The 16,829-nt window shown below is 47.0% G+C and overlaps 1 protein-coding gene across 1 annotated transcript in view; it reads left to right on the plus strand.

Annotated features, from left to right (window-relative positions):
• The window catches only part of KPNA7 (karyopherin subunit alpha 7), a 35,351-nt gene extending 19,644 nt beyond the window's left edge, over positions 1-15,707 (plus strand). The window contains exons 6-10 of the mRNA XM_017864361.1: positions 943-1,206; positions 4,330-4,563; positions 7,311-7,493; positions 10,922-11,068; positions 15,476-15,707. Of these exons, the coding sequence (XP_017719850.1) occupies positions 943-1,206; positions 4,330-4,563; positions 7,311-7,493; positions 10,922-11,068; positions 15,476-15,562 (915 nt within the window). The 3' untranslated portion in view covers positions 15,563-15,707. The remainder of the gene's footprint in view (positions 1-942; positions 1,207-4,329; positions 4,564-7,310; positions 7,494-10,921; positions 11,069-15,475) is intronic.
• Positions 15,708-16,829: the final 1,122 nt, after the last annotated feature.

A 16,829-nucleotide genomic window follows, 5' to 3' on the forward strand; every position in this document is an offset into this window, starting at 1 on the left:
CAGAATGTTTCCTTACTGGTGGGAGTGATTTGGGGGCAGGGATGATTCTGGGCAGAATCTTTAAAGGCAAAAAGTAAGGGCCAGGTGTGGTGACTCAGGCCTGTCATCTCAGCACTTTGAGAGGCCGAGGCAGGCAGATCACTTGAGCCCAGGAGTTGAAGTCGAGACTGGAAAACATAGCAAGATCCCTGTCTCTGCTGAAACTAAAACTAATAATTATAAAAGGCCAAAAGAGATGGGATCCAGAGGCAGAGTAGGAAGACTGATCCTCAAATAGAAGATTAGAAATCTGGGGATGACATGCCGGTAGTGTTTTAGACCAGTTGGAAGACCAAGTAACTCCTGCTTGATCTTGTTGTCAATGAAAAATGGAATTAGGTCATCAAGTAGAGTGGGAAAGAACATTTTGAAAGACACGAGGAAACCTCCATCTAACGTTGGAATGTGAAATACAAAGCTCGTTCTGTATCCCTAATACTCATCACTGCCTAGAACACATTTCTGTTTGTAGTTCAAAAGCTCTGGTTCAGCCCGGTACAGTGGCTCACCCCTGTAATCCCAGCACGTTGGGAGGCTGAGGCCAGCAGATCTCTTGAGGTCAGGAGTTTGAGACCAGCCTGGGCAACATGGTGAAACCCCATCTCTACTAAAAATACAAACATTAGCTGGGCATGTGTGGTGGCGGGTGCCTGTAATCCCAGCTACTCGGGAGGCTGAGGCAGGAGAATCACTTGAACCTGGGAGGCGGAGGTTGCAGTGAACCAAGATTGCATCACTGCACTCCAGCCTGGGCGACAGAGCAAGGCTGTCTGAAAATAGTAAAATTGTAAAAAGCTCTGGTTCATGCTGATCCATGATATTGATTGGAAATGGTAAGAACACACTACTGTCTGCATTTTCTCTCCTTTGCACCCAATGCTGGAAGCAGTCTCCTTGTTACAGATCACATTTCTGCGGAACATCACGTGGACCTTGTCGAATCTGTGCCGAAACAAGAACCCATACCCTTGTGACGCTGCAGTGAAGCAGTTACTGCCGGCCCTCCTTCACCTCCTGCAGCACCAGGACAGTGAGATTCTCTCAGATGCCTGCTGGGCACTGTCCTACCTCACCGATGGCTGCAACAAACGCATCGGCCAAGTGGTTGACACAGGGGTCTTGCCCAGGCTGGTAGTGCTCATGACCAGCTCAGAACTCAATGTCTTGGTAAATGTAATCCCGGGCCCTGAGGATTCGAGTCCTTGAGTCACACACACTTTAGCAGGTTTTGGAGCAAGGCTTGTCATCTACATTTCCCTGGTCTTTGCTATTCTTTTTTTTTTTTTTTTTTTTTTTTTCTTTTGAGACAGTCTTGCTGTGTCACCCAGGCTGGAATGCAGTGGCACGATCTCAGCTCATTGCAACTTCTGCCTCTGGGGTTCAAGCAATTCTCCTGTCTCAGCCTCCCAGGTAGCAGGGATTATAGGCGCCCGCCACCACGCCTGGCTCATTTTGTACTTTTAGTAGAGACAGGGTTTCACCATGTTGGCCGGGCTAGTCTCGAACTCCTGACCTCAGGGGATCCTCCTGCCTCAGCCTCCCAAACTGCTGGGATTAGAGGCGCGAGCCACCATGCCTGCCCATCTTTGCTACTCTCTAGCCAAAAGCTTGAATCTATTTTGATGTCAAATCCTAGTGGGTGTTAAGTAACTGACTTTTTCTTAACTGGATAACTAGAAAAGTACCAAGTGAAATTACTTATAATCCCACCACCCAGTGAACTATTCACACACCGTCTCCTTCTAGCGGCCTATATGTGTAGACTTTAGCAAATTGACTTACACTGAATGGGTGTATAAGCTCATCATAACATTCGAATTTCTTACACAAGTATAAAAGAAAATTCCACTGGGTATACTGGCTCACGCCTGTCCAACATTTTGGGAGGCTGAGGCAGGCAGTTTGCTCGAGGCCAAGAGTTTGAGACCAGCCTGGGAAACATAGTGAGAACCCATCTCCCTGAGACCTGTAGTCTCAGTTACTGGGGAGGCAGAGTTGGGAGAGTTTATTGAGCCCAGAAGTTTGAGGATGCAATGAGCTATGATGGCGTACTGTACTCTAGCCAGAGTGACAGAGTGAGATGCTGGGAATTAAACAAAAACCCATTATCCTCTCCCCAGTTTGTTCTCTTAGACGAGCTCAGATATAGGCAGAAAGCTAGTGAAACCATTACTAATTGCTCTTCTAGGTTATTTTTTGTGAGACAGAGTCTGTCTCCCAGGCTGGAGTGCAGTGGCACAATCTTGGCTCACTGCAACCTCCACTTCTTGAGTTCAAGCGATTCTCCTGCCTCGGCCTCCCGAGTAGCTGGGATCACAGGCACCCACTACCACCATGCCCAGCTAATTTTTGTATTTTTAGTAGAGACAGGGTTTCACCAGGTTGGCCAGGCTGGTCCTGAACTTTTTACCTCAGGTGATCTGCCCACCTCAGCCTCCCAAAGTGCCGGGGTTACAGGCATGAGCCACTGTGCCCTGCTGCCTTGCTATGTTATTAAACATGCCACCTACATCATATACTGCTTTGAAACATGGGTGCATTATATTATATTGAAGATGTCTTTATGCTGCCTGCTCTTTATTTTCTTAACCTTTTGCCTAATGTTGCATATTCTGCAGCCTTAGTGATCATCTATTTGGAGATTAGCATAGGATTTCTCAGATGTCGAGTTGGTTGGGGATAGTGCTGGGGCATGGAGAGTATGAGATAAGAAATTTTTTTTTTTTTTTTTGAGACGAAGTCTCACTCTGTTGCCCCTGTTGCCTAGGCCGGAGTGCAGTGATGCGATCTTGACTCCCTGCAACCTCTGTCTCCTGGGTTCAAGCAATTTTCCTGCCTCAGCCTCCCAAGTAGCTGGGACTACAGGTGTGCACCACCACGCCCAGCTAATTTTTATATTTTTAGTAGAGACGGGGTTTCACCATGTTGGCCAGGCTGGTCTCGAACTCCTGGACTCAAGTAATCCACCCGCCTCGGCCTCCCAAAATGGAGAAGCAAATTCTCTAAGAAGTTGCTTACCCCCAGGTTCTGGGGCCCATTTGGAGCTGCCCTGGTAAGGCCATGACTGGCCTGAAGTACCACTTCTACCTCTCACTTCAGAATCAGGTAAGTAGCCTAATAGGCTAGGAAAATTCTAGAACTGTTGCTGGGCGCTTTATTGGGGCTGCCACTACAGCACAGAGAAATCTGAATAAAGCCACGGTCAGTTATTGTAGGAGAGTTGTTTTAAGTTCAATCAGAGACCTGTCCTGGGGGTCTTCTGAGTTATGAAGGATTTTCTGATCACACCAAGAAATGGCATTGAGATCTCATGATCTCCAATTAAATATGCAACAAGCTTGACACTGGTGATAAATACTAATTCAGTCATTATTACACGATAAAGAGTATAGTCACTGGGCACAGTAGGTCACGCCTGTAAATCTCAGCACTTTGGGAGGCCGAGGTGGGTAGATCACTTGAGGTCAGGAGTTTGAGACAAGCCTGGGCAACATGGTGAAACCTCGTCTCTACTAAAAATACAAACATTAGCCGGGCGTGGTGGTGCACACCTGTAATCCCAGCTACTCAGGAGGCTGAGGCAGGAGAATTGCTTGAACCCAGGAGGCAGAGGTTGCAGTGACAGTGAGCTAAAATCGTACCACTGCACTCTAGCCTGGGCAACAGCAAGACGCAAGACTTTGATCCCCCACCCAAAAAAAAAAAAAAAAAAAAAAAAAAAACACTAGTCAACTTAGCATTTGATGATGAAATTGAAAGCATATGAAAAGTACAGCAGTATTTCTTGGGGATTTCTATCCCACTTGAGCCAAACAAGTGGGAAGCCAGGAAAGTTCCTTTAAATCACATTTAAACATCCAAGGGCCAGGCACAGTGGTTCATGATTGTAATTTCAGCACTTTGGGAAGTCAAGGCAGGATCACCTGAGACCAGCCTGGACAACATAGCAAGACCCCTGTCTCCACAAAAAAACTTAAAAATTAGCCGGGCATGGTGGCACATACATATAGTCTCAGATACTTGGGAGGCTGAGGGAAGAGGATCAGTCGAACCCAAGAGTTGAAGGCTGCACTGAGCTGCATTCCAGCCTGGATAACAGTAAGACCCTCTCCCTTAAAGTAAAAAGGCCATAGATGAATTGAATAAATAATGATCGCAGATACAATTCCTGTTCAGTCTTCCAGACAACCATCAGCTATAGCATGACAATGTTTGGGAGGGAACAGAATTTGGTGTGAATGTTGCCTTTCCTGGGATAGACTTGAAATACTTCTAGCCTTACTCTTCCAGACTCCTTCTCTCCGCACCGTGGGGAACATTGTCACAGGCACAGATGAGCAGACGCAGGTGGCCATAGACGCGGGCGTGCTGAACGTGCTCCCCGAGCTCCTGCAACACAACAAGCCCTCCATCCAGAAGGAGGCAGCCTGGGCCCTGAGCAACGTAGCAGCGGGGCCCTGTCACCACATCCAGCAGCTGCTTGCCTACGATGTCTTGCCTCCCTTGGTGGCCGTGCTAAAAAACGTAAGTGGCACACAGCAACCATGGCAAAGGACTACTTTTCAATAGCACTGGGTTGAACTCCTTCAGGAATCCAGACACAGGCATAGAAGCAGACTGAGATCACAGCAGAGCTATGAAACCTCAGTCCTAGCTCTGCCTGAAAAAAAGGAAGGGGGCGTTCCATTCTGAAGAACCCATTAAAAGATTTGGAAGATGGAACAAGCATTGTTCAATGACAAGGTGACCCCATGGCTCAAGCATCCGGAAAGCTCAAGAGCTAGTAAATATTGGCTTATGTCTAAGTGGTATTCAAAGAATATGCCATCTATTCTCTCCCTACTAAAAGAGGGTGGAGCTTTTATTTTTAGCAGGACAAACATATCATGCTATGGTGATATCATACACGGAAGGAAAAAGCCAAGTTAAATTGAAGAAAGTGGTAATGTCAAAATTCAAATCTAAACGTAGAAATACAATAAAGCAGGCTGAGTGCAGTGGCTCACGGCTGTAATTCCAACATTTTGGGAGGCCCAATCAGGTGGATAGATTGAGCTCCGGAGTTTGAGACCAGCCTGGGCAATGTGGTGAAACTCTTTCTCTACGTAAAGTATATGTATACAAAAATGAGCCAGGCATGGTGGCATATGCCTGTGGTCCCAGCTACTTCAGAGGCTAAGGTAGGAGGATCAGTTGAGCCCGGGAGGTCAAGGCTGCCTTGAGCTAAGATCGCACCACTGCACTGTAGCCTGTGTGACACAGTGAGACCCTGTCTCAAAAAAAAAAAAAAAAAAAAAAAAAAAGATTGGGGGCAGGCACAGTGGCTTATGCCCATAATCCCAGCACTTTGGGATGCCAAGACAAGTGGATCACCTGAGATCAGGAGTTCGATACCAGCCTGGCCAACATGGTGAAACCCCATCCTTACGCAAAATACAAAAAATTAACCAGGTTGTAATAGTGGGTGCCTGTAATCTCAGCTACTTGGGAGGCTAAGACAGGAGAATCACTTGAACCTGGGGGGTGGAGGTTGCAGTGAGCCAAGATCGTGCCACTGCACTCCAGCCTGGGCAGCAAGAGTAAAACTCTTGTCTCAAAAACAAAGAAAAAAAACTTCATTATTTCTCCTGATTTGCATTCCCCTTTTGCAGGAGCACGACTATCCTTGGCATTTTTCTTTTTGCTACCTTTAAAGGAATGAGCTATGTTTAAACCATCTATAGTCAGGAGTGGTTACCTTGGGCTGGGGGTGGGGAGGCAGATGGAGTCTCATGGGGTTGAGGAGAAGCTACTGGCAGTGTTCTTGTTCTCAGGCTGGGTGGTGAGTTCCCAGGGTGCACCAGGTATGACAGCTGGGCAAGAAAGAAAAGCCAGGTGTGTTGTCCAAATTTATAGCATCTTCCGATCTATTCAGTACTTGTCCTGCACACCCCTGTGAATCTGTACATATTCTAGTGAGAAATATCTAGTTATAAATCAAAGAACACTTATATTTCAAGTGGTATCTTTTGAACTATAACTTGCTTGGAGCCATAAGTTATTTGTTTTGTTTTTGTTTTGTTTTTACACTGAGGTCAGTTTTCCCCAGCCATAAATTGGGAATAAATCCTGCCCAGGAATAGAAGAGTAGAAGATAAATTCCTCCTGTATCTCTGGCCGAGTGCACTTTATAAATGCAAAGATTTACTGAGCAATTTTTTTTTTCTTTTTTTTTTGGGAGACAGAGTCTCGCTCTGTCACCCAGACTGGAGTGCAGTGGGACAATTTCAGCTCACTGCAACCTCCGCCTCCTGGGTTCGAGCGATTCTCCTTCCTCAGCCTGCTGAGTAACTGGGATTACAGGTGCACTCCTCCATGCTTGGCTAAGTTTTTTAAATTTTAGTAGAGACAGGGTTTCACCATGGTGCCCATGCTGGTCTCTAACACCTGAGCTCAGACAATCCACCTGCCTCGGCCTCCCAAAATGCTGGGATTGCAGGTGTGAGTCACCGCGCCCAACGTGGGTGATATTTTTTTCTGTCACCTCTGGGCTGGCTTGGTCCCTTAGGTTGTATCTGTGTGCCCAGCCTTACAGCTTCTTGGCCAAAGCTTTATTAGATCAGAGACTAAAAATGCAGACATAGGCTACTGTCATCTAAACCCAAAGTATAACTCCTAGTCTATGTAGATTACCTGAATTGGTTAATGTCAGTTTCAATTTTTCCCTGTAGCCTGATATGGGCAAATGAGCCTATTTGATCTTAGGGCTTCCCTCTAAGACCCCACGTGAGTCTGCCTGCCTGCTTCTTGACTTTCCAAAGATGCTGTCTTCTGATCAAGAACTAGAGGCAGGGGCTGGGCATGGCGGCTCATGCCTGTAATGGCAACACTGTGAGAGGCTGAGATGGGAGGATCACTTGAGGTCAGGAATTTGAGACCAGCCTGGCCAATATGGTGAAACCCCATCTCTACTAAAAATACAAAAACTAGCCGGATATGGTGGTGAGTGCCTGCAATCCCAGCTACTCGGGAGGCTGAGGCAGAAGAATCGCTTGAGCCTGGGAGGTGGAGGTTGCAGTGAGCTGAGACTGTACCACTGCACTCCAGCCTGGGTGACAGAGTGAGGGGGGGAAAAAAAGAAAAAGAACTAGAGGCAGGTAGCCAAGGCATTCTATGTAAATTGTACATGCAGTCCTGGCTGTCACCAGCCTCCCGAGAAAGTGAACCAAGTTGGTGTCCTATATTTAGGTTCTTCAGGATCTGTAGAGAATGTAAACATCCTTGTTCTGCAGGGAGAATTTAAAGTCCAGAAAGAGGCTGTATGGATGGTGGCGAACTTTGCAACAGGGGCCACCATGGATCAGCTGATCCAGCTCGTCCACTCTGGGGTCCTGGAGCCGCTGGTGAATCTGCTCACCGCCCCAGATGTTAAAATTGTTCTCATCATCCTCGATGTCATCTCTTGCATCCTCCAGGTGAGCCGTTCTGAACAGGTTGGTTTGTAAATAGATGTCTCCAACTGGATACAGGCATTTAATGTGGCTCTTAAAACTCAAGTTGCACTTTGGGAGGCTGAGGCGGGTGGATCACCTGAAGTCAGGAGTTTGAGGCCAGCCTGGCCAACATAGTGAAACCCTGTCTCTACTAAAATTACAAAAATTAGCCAGAATGGTAGTGCACGCCTGTATCCTAGCTACTCGGGAGGCTGAGGTGGGAGAATCACTTGAACCCGGGAGGCAGGTTGCAGTGAGGCCAAGATGGTGCCACTGCACTCCAGCCCGGGTGACAGAGCCAGACTCCGTCTCAAAACAAAACCCAAGTTGGATTATTTCTCTTCCCCCAATCCCTCCACCCTCCTCCGTCCATGTGTCCTGTGGATAAACACAAAAGGAGCCATCTCAAAGGACCATGGTCTTCGTTTTCTCAAACAAATGTCTGTGGGCCAGATATTTTTTCAGATGCTCAGACTATGACAGTCCTTGCTGTAATGGACATTACGTATGAGTGGGGAGACGGAGGACAGACACATCAGGTAGGGAGTTACGGATAAAGTAAATCAGATAAAGGGGCAGTCACTAATAGTTCAGGGTGGGGAGTGGCTATAGCTGTCTTTTTATAGAGACAGAGGGGCAGACAGACACGCACAGAGAGAGACACACAGAGAGAGACACACAGAGAGAGACACACAGAGAGACAGACACAGACAGAGACACACACACAGAGACACACACACAGACAGACAGACACAGAGACAGAGACAGAGACACAGACAGAGACAGAGAGACAGATGGAGACAGAAAGAGACGGAGACGGAGAGACAGACGGAGACAGATGGAGAAACAGACAGACGGAGACAGACAGAGACACAGAGACAGAGACACAGAGACGGAGACAGACGGAGACAGAGACACAGAGACAGAGACAGAGACAGAGAGACAGAGACACAGAGACAGACAGACAGATGGAGACAGACAGATGGAGAGACAGAGACAGACAGAGACAGACAGGATCTCTGCTCTGTCATCTAGGTTGGAGTGCTGTGATTCTAGCTCACTGCAGTCTTGATCTCCCAGGCTCAAGCAATCCTCCCACCTCAGCCACCTGAATTGCTGGCAGTATAACCAGATGCCACCAGGCCCGGCCAATGTTTGTATTTTTAGTAGAGACGGGGTCTCTCTGTGTTACCCAGACTGTTCTCTAACTCCTGGGCTCAAGTCATCCTCCCACCTCAGCCTCCCAAAGTGCTAGGATTACAGGTGTGAGCCACCATACCTAGCCAAGAGAATTGGCTTCTGAGGAGGCTCACACGGTGGCTGGGAAGTCACTTGGACACGTGGACCTTCTCCATTGGGCTGCCTGAGTGTCCTCACATCACGCAGCTGGCTTCCTATGGAGTAAGTGGTCTAAAAGCAAGGTGAAGGCCTCAATGTCCTTCATGACCTGACCTTGGAGGTCACATTCTGTCACTTCCACAACATCCTATTGGTTATACAGGTCACCCCCATTCAAGTGTGAGTGGGGAACTACACAGGGTTTGGGCACCAGGGGTCAGGGATCATCAGGGCAATCTCAGAGGCTAGCTAGATTCATTTGGTTAGGGTCCTTTTAAAAAATTAATATTTTTTGCCTGGGCATGGTGGCTCACACCTGTAATCCCAGTACTTTGGGAGGCCAAGGTGTGCAGACTACCTGAGGTCAGGATTTCAAGACAAGCCTGGCCAGCATTGTGAAACCCCTAAAAAAATTAGCCAGGCACAGTGGCTCATGCCTATAATCCCAGCTACTCAGGAAGCTGAGGCATGAGAATCACTTGAACCCAGAAGGTGGAGGTTGCAGTGAGCCGAGATCAAGCTACTGCACTCCAGCTTGGGCAACAGAGCAAGAGTCTGTCTCTATAAATAAATTACAAATATAAATATAAATATAACAGGATCTCACTCTGTCACCCAGGCTAGAATGCAGTGGCGTGATCTCAGCTCACTACAGCCTCAACTTCCTAGGTTCAGGTGATCCTCCCACCTCAGCCTTCCAAGTAGCTGGGATTACAGGCTTGTGCTACCACACCCGTCTAATTTTTGTATTTTTAGCAGAGGCGGGGTCTTGCTATGTTGCCCATGCTGGTCTCAAACTCCTCGGCTCAAGTGATCCTCTCACCTCGGCCTCCCAAAGTGCTGGGATTACAGGAATGGGCCACCATGTCCAGCTTAGTTAAGGTTCTTTTATAGGTTACAAAACCATCTGAAAAGCTTCAAAGTAACACTAGGGAGCTCCTTTTAGAAACCCACTTTAAGCATCTTTTTAATGTAATTTTCTTGAATGATCTGAGTCAAGACTAGATTTGAAACTCAACCCAATGACATCCTGAAACTTGGAGCAAATGACACAGATAAAGAATAGATATTTGGGCCAAGTGCACTGGCTCATGCTTATAATCCCAGCACTTTGGGAGGCAGAGGGAGGCAGATCACCTGAGGTTAGGAGTTCGAGACCAGCCTGGCCAACATGGCGAAACCCCATCTCTACAAAAATACAAAAAAGTTAGACTGGCATGGCACGTGCCTGTAGTCCCAGCAACTTGGGAGGCTGAGGCAGGAGAATTTCTTGAACCTGGGAGGTAGAGAGTGTAGTGAGCCAAGATTACACCACTGCACTCCAGCCTGGGCTATAGAGCAAGACTCTGTCTCAAAAGAAAAAAAAAAAGTTTTTGGGCCAAATGCAGTGGCTCATGCCTGTAATCCCAGCACTTTGGGAGACCAAGGCAGGAGGATCACTTGAGGCCAGGAGTTGGAGACTAATCTGGGTAATGCAGCAAGATCTTGTCTCTACACAAAATGTTAACAAAATTGTGATACCTTCTAAGTCTTCCCTGTGTATCTTCTTTATTTATTAATTTTTTTTTTTGAGACTGAGTCTCATGCTGTCATACAGGCTGGAGTGTAATGGTGCAATCTCAGCTCACTGCAACCTTTGCCTCCTGGTTCAAGCAATTCTTGTGCCTCAGCCTCCTGAGTAGCTGGGATTACAGGCACCTGCCACCACACCCAGCTAATTTTTGTATTTTTAGTAGAGATGAGGTTTCACCATGTTGGCCAGGCTGGTCTCAAGCTCCTGACCTCAAGTGATCCGCCTGCCTTGGCTTCCCAAAGTGCTGGGATTACAGGCGTGAGCCACTGTGCCCGGCCCTGTATTTATGATACATGACTGTATATCGTGGATACCTGAAATGGGAGGAAGATCATATAATTTTCAACCAATTTGGGAAGAGTGAAATTGCAACTATCCATTCAGGAATGGTAGCCTTTGTTCTGCTTCCACTGGGGGCAGTTCCCTTGAGGACTGGCAGAGGTCCCACCCCACAAGGGCTCCTGCTGGGGGTCTTATGTCCCCTTATATTTGGTCACAGGCGGCAGAGAAACTGTCTGAGAAGGAAAACCTGTGTCTTCTGATAGAAGAACTTGGTGGGATTGATAGAATTGAGGCTTTACAACTGCATGAGAACCGTCAAATTAGCCGGGCGGCTTTGAACATCATCGAGAAGCACTTTGGTGAGGTAAGTGACTTAGGAGTGCGAAGGAGTGTCCAGGGGTCCTGGTGGGGCACCTCTGCAGCGGGTGACCCTGCCGGGGCCTGGGCTGTTGCGTGTGGCAGGTGACTGGGCAGGTGGGCTTCTCTCCTGCCACATCCTCTGAAGTTAATGTGTCTCCCCTACCCCTGCTGTATCAGGTCATCTTTGAGTAGTGGCTTCTTGGTGCCTGGAAGCTATTCTAATTCCTTAGGAGCTTGTCCCGCTGCCTCTGGCTTAAAACTTCACTTTACTGGTCTCCTTTTTGGGAGAGGTATGGCAGGGGAGAGGATTTGATGCTAAAGTGACTTTTTATTTATTTATTTATTTATTTATTGAGATGGTTTCACTCTGTTGCCCTGGGGGGAGGGCAGAGGTGCCATCTCGGCTCACTGCAACTTCTGCCTCCCAGATTCAGTTGATTCTTGAGCCTCCGCGACCTGAGTGGCTGGGATTAGAGAGATGTACCACCATGCCCAGCTCATCTTTAGTAGAGACAGGGTTTCCCTATGTTAGCCAGGCTGGTCTCAAACTCCTGGCTTCAAGTGATCCACCCACCTCGGTGTAATCCCAATGTGCTGGGATCACAGGTGTGAGCCACTACGCCTGGCCCATCTCCACAACCGTTTTTATGTTCTCAAACTGAAACTCCCTACCCGTTAACTACAAAGTCCCCAACACACCTTTCCCTTAGCCCTTTCAGTAACCATCATTTTGCTTTCTGTCTCTATGAATTTGACTATTCTAGGGACCTCATGAGTGGAATTGTACAGTATTTGTCCTTTTGTGACTGATGTATTTCCACTTGGCATACGGTCTTCAAGGTTCATCCATGTAGCATGTCAGGATTGCTTTCCTTTTTAAGGCTGAAAATACTCTATTGAATATATATATATGCTGCATTGTATTTATTCATTTACCTGTCAATGGACATGTGCGTTTCTTCTACCATTTGGCTATGGTGAATATGCGGCTATGAACGTGGGTGTGTAAGCCTGTTAGAGTCCCTGCTTCCAATTTTTTTTTTTTTTTTTTTTTTTTTTTTAAGACAGGGCCCTGCTCTGTCACCCAGGCTAGAAGGCAGTGGCAGCAATGATTGCTCACTGTAGCCTTGACTTCCCTGGACTCAAGCAATCCTCCTACCTAAGCCTCCCAAGTAGCTGGGACTACAGGCATGCACCACCATGCCAGCAGCTAACTTTTGTATTTTTTTAATAGAGATTGGGTTTCTTCATATTGTCTAGGTTGGTCTAAAACTCCTGAGCTCAAGCAAGCCACCTGTCTTGGGCTCCCAAAGTGCTGGGATTACAGGTGTGTGCCACCACACCTGGCCCAGTTCTTTGGAGTATATACCCAGAGTTGAATTGCTAGATTATATGGCAATTCCATTTTGAATTTTTGAAGAACTACCATGCTGTTTTCCACAGTAGATGTGCCATTTCACATCCCTACCAACAATGCATGAGGATTCCAATTTCTCCACACCCTTGTCAACACTTGCTATTTTCCGGGTGTTTCGGTAATTGCTATCCTCATGGGTATAAAGTGGTATCTCATTGTGGTTTGATTTGCACTTATATCAGAAATTTTTCATATGAGGAAGGCAACCTCACGTTTCTTTCATGACCAGATCAACATGGGGCTAGGAGTTTACAGAGTGACACTTCTCTTAGGTGTCAAAGGTGACTTATCAGCAAAATAAAGGACCATACAATCAATACGACCAGGTGGATGGTGTGGTTAGCTGGGGCAGTTAATCTTGATTTGGGACCAAGAAGATGCTCTCTGCTGGGAGCAGTGGCTCACGTCTGTAATCCCAGCACTTTGGGAGGCCGAGGCAGGCCTCCCTCGAGGTTGGGGGTTCGAGACCAGCCTGGCCAACATGGCGAAACCCTGTATCTACTAAAAATACAAAATTAGCTGGGTGTAGTGGTTTGTGCCTATAATCCCAGCTACTCAGGAGGCTGAGGCAGGAGAATCACTTGAACCCCAGAACAGAGATTGCAGTGAGCCAGGATGGTGCCACTGTATTCCAGCCTGGGCAACACAGCAAAACTCCATCTCCGAGAAGAAAAAAAAAAAAACTCTCAAGCCAGGTGTGGTAGCTCACTCCTGTAATTGCAGCACTTTGGGAGGCTAAGGCGCGTGGATTGCTTGAGCCTAGGAGCTCTGAGACCAGCCTGGGCAAAATAGCAAGACCCCATATCCACAAGAAATACAAAAATTAGCCAGGCGTAATGGCATGTGCCTGTAATCCCAGTTACACGGGAGGCTGCAGTGGGAGGATTGCTTGAGCTGAGATTGTGCCACTGCACTCCAACCTGGGCAACAGCGTGAGACTTTTTTTTTTTTTTTTTTTTTTTTTTTTTTTTTTTGAGATGGAGTCTTGCTCTGTCACCCACGCTGGAGTGCAGTGGTGCAATGTCAGCTCACTGCAAGCTCCACCTCCCGGGTTCATGACATTCTCCTGCCTCAGCCTCCCAAGTAGCTGGGACCACAGGCTCCCGCTGCCACCATGCCAGGCTAATTTTTGTATTTTTAGTAGAGATGAGGTTTCACCATGTTAGCCAGGATAGTCTCGATCTCCTGACCTCGTGATCTGCCCGCCTTGGCCTCCCAAAGTGCTGGGATTACAAGCGTGAGCCACCGTGTCTGGCTGAGACTGTCTTAAAAAATAAAAAAAAGTTCTTAAAGGAGACCAGACCCAGAATGGTGATAAGCATTTTCCAGGTTAATGGTTCCTATGAAAACCTCATAAATAAGCTCAGCTGGGTGCAGTGGCTCACACCTGTAATCCCAGCACTTTGGGAGGCCGAGGTAGGTGGATCACCTGAGATCAGGAGTTCGAGACCAGCCTGGCCAACATGGCGAAACCCCGTGTCTACTAAAAATACAAAAATTAGCTGGGTGTGGTGACAGGTACCCATAATCCCAGCTACTCAGGAGGCTGAGGCGGGAGAATCACTTGAACCTGGAAAGCAGAGGTTGCAGTGAGCTGCGATCATGCCACCGCACTCCAGCCTGGGTGACAGAGTGAGATGCCATCCCAAATAAATAAAAAGAGACTCATCTTTTAAAGGGGGTTCGATCCCTGGGGCTTATCCAAGAATTCCAGGGTAAAGATTTCTGGACTAGAAGTAGTAGCTATACCCCTCATTTGCTTACTCATTGTCAGGACAGTGTTCTATGTCTATCAAAACTGCATTTAAAAACAACCTACTTACAAAAGGACAAATATTACATGATTCCACTTAGATGTGGTACCTAGAGTCATCAAATTCATAGGAACAAAGTAGAATGGTGTTTGCCAGGTGCTGGAGGAAGGAGGGAATGAGGAGTGATTTAATACAGTGATCCCAACCTTTTTGACAGTAGGGACCAGTTTTGTTTGTTTGTTTGTTTTGAGATGGAGTCTCGCTCAGTCACCCAGGCTGGAGTACAGTGGCATGATCTTGTCTTACTACAAGCCCCGCCTCCCAGGTTCATGCCATTCTCCTGCCTCAGCCTCCCGAGTAGCTGGGACCACAGGCACCCGCCACCACCACACCAGGCTAATTTTTTGTATTTTTAGTACAGGGTTTCACCATGTTAGCCAGGATGGTCTCGATCGCCTGACCTCGTGATCCACCCACCTCGGCCTCCCAAAGTGCTGGGATTACAGGCGTGAGCCACTATGCCCGGCAGGGACCAGTTTTTATAAAAGACAAATTTTCCACAGACTGGGGAGTTAGGGGATAGTTTTGGGATGATTCAAGAGCATTACATTTATTGTGTACTTTATATTATTATTACATGGTAATGTATAATGAAATAATTATACAGCTCATCATGCAGAATCAGTGGGAGCCCTGAGCTTTTTTCCTGCAGGTAGACAGTCCCATCTGGGGGTGACAGGAGACAGTGACAGATCATCAGGCATTAGATTCTCATAAGGAGCGTGTAACCTGGTTCCCTGGCATGTGCAGTTCACAGTAGGGTTTGTGCTGCTATGAGAATCTAATGCTGCCACTGATCTGACAGGAGGCAGAGCTCAGGTGGTAATGTGAGTGATGGGGAGCAGCTGTAAATACAGATGAAGCTTCACTTGCTGGTCTGCTGCTCACCTTCTGCTGTGTGGCCCAGTTCCTAATAGGCCATGGACCAGGGAGGGGGCGGTGGTTGGGGACTCCTGATGTAATAGGTACAAAGCTTCAATTGTGCAAGATGAAAAAGTTCCAGAGGTGGGTGGTGGTGATGATTGCACAACAGTGTGAATGTACTTAATTGCTACTGAGCTACCTGCTTTAAACATGGTTAAAGAGGGTCGATTTGGTTACAAGGTGCATTTTGCCAAATGTGCAGTGATAATGTGCTGAGAATCCTGGAGGTTATAACAGTGTCTGTTCTCTCCTGAAGGAAGAAGATGAGAGCCTAACTTTACTGAGCCAAGTCCTAGACCAAGATTATGAATTTATAGATTATGAATGCTTAGCAAAAAAATAGCCAAGCTCCATAACTCCTAAGCCAACAACCCAACGCTAAAGGATAACTTCCTTAAGAAGCAGCAGTCCTCTATCTTAGTGTAACCCAAGTGTAACCCAAATGTGAAGCTTTTAAAACTTGACATTAATAAAATGTTCAACACTTTCACCTTTCTCTATCTGAACTTCAGATAAACCCCTTGCTTCTTAAAACCATGTGGAAGTCATTTCCTAAGAATGTTTGTTTAGGCCGGGCGTGGTGGCTCACACCTGTAATCCCAGCACTTTGGGAGGCCAAGGCGGGTGGATCACCTGAGGTCAGGAGTTCGAGACCAGCCTGGCCAATATGGTGAAACTGTCTCTGCTAAAAATACAAAAAATTAGCCAGGTGTGGTGATGCATGCCTGTAATTCCAGCTATTTGGGAGGCTGAGGCAGGAGAATTGCTTGAACCCAGGAGGGCGGAGGTTGCAGTGAACTGAGATCGAGCCATTGTACTCCAGCCTGGGCAACAAGAGTGAAACTCTATCTCAAAATAAAAAATAAAGAACATTTGTTTAGTAATTGCCTTTTAAAAGGTCTTAAAGTAAAACCTTCAAGACAGAGTAGAATGGTCTTATAGCTATCTGGACAGACTTTGTTTTTCTTTTTCTCCTTTTTTTTTTTGAGATGGAGTTTTGCTCTTGTCACCCAGGCTGGAGTGCAATGGTATGATCTAGGCTCACTGCAACCTCCGTCTCCCAGGTTCCAGTGATTTTCCTGCTTCTCCTGCCAAATAGCTGGGACTATCGGTGCCTGCCACCATGCCGGGCTAATTTTTGTATTTTTGGTAGAGACGGCATTTTACCATGTTGACCAGGCTGGTCTCATACTCATGACCTCAGGTGGTCCACCCATCTCAGTCTCCCAAAGTGCTGGGACTACAGGCAAGAGCCACCACGCCCGGCTGCTACACAGACTTTGACTTGCAGATACAATATCATTGGTTCTTGGTGCTGCAGGGACAGTGTTACTGGCCTTCTTTCCTCTGGCAATTAATATCCTGACACTGACAAGCTCTAAGATAATTTTCTCTAGAAATTCAATCTCTCTTATTCTTCCTAGAAAGGGAGAGAGTTGAGTGGGTGTGTGTGTGTGTTTCTATATTTCAGGACAACACAACCATATGCAGGTAACCTTCTAAAGAATTTTGTAGAGATGGGGTCTTACTATGTTGTCCAGGTTAGTCTCAAATTGCTGGCCTTAAGCCATCGTCTCTCTCTGGCTTCCCCAAGTGCTGGGATTACAGGC

This window comes from Rhinopithecus bieti, unplaced genomic scaffold (assembly GCF_001698545.2).
Source record: "Rhinopithecus bieti isolate Rb0 unplaced genomic scaffold, ASM169854v2 scaffold_2723, whole genome shotgun sequence".
Taxonomy (NCBI): domain Eukaryota; kingdom Metazoa; phylum Chordata; class Mammalia; order Primates; family Cercopithecidae; genus Rhinopithecus; species Rhinopithecus bieti.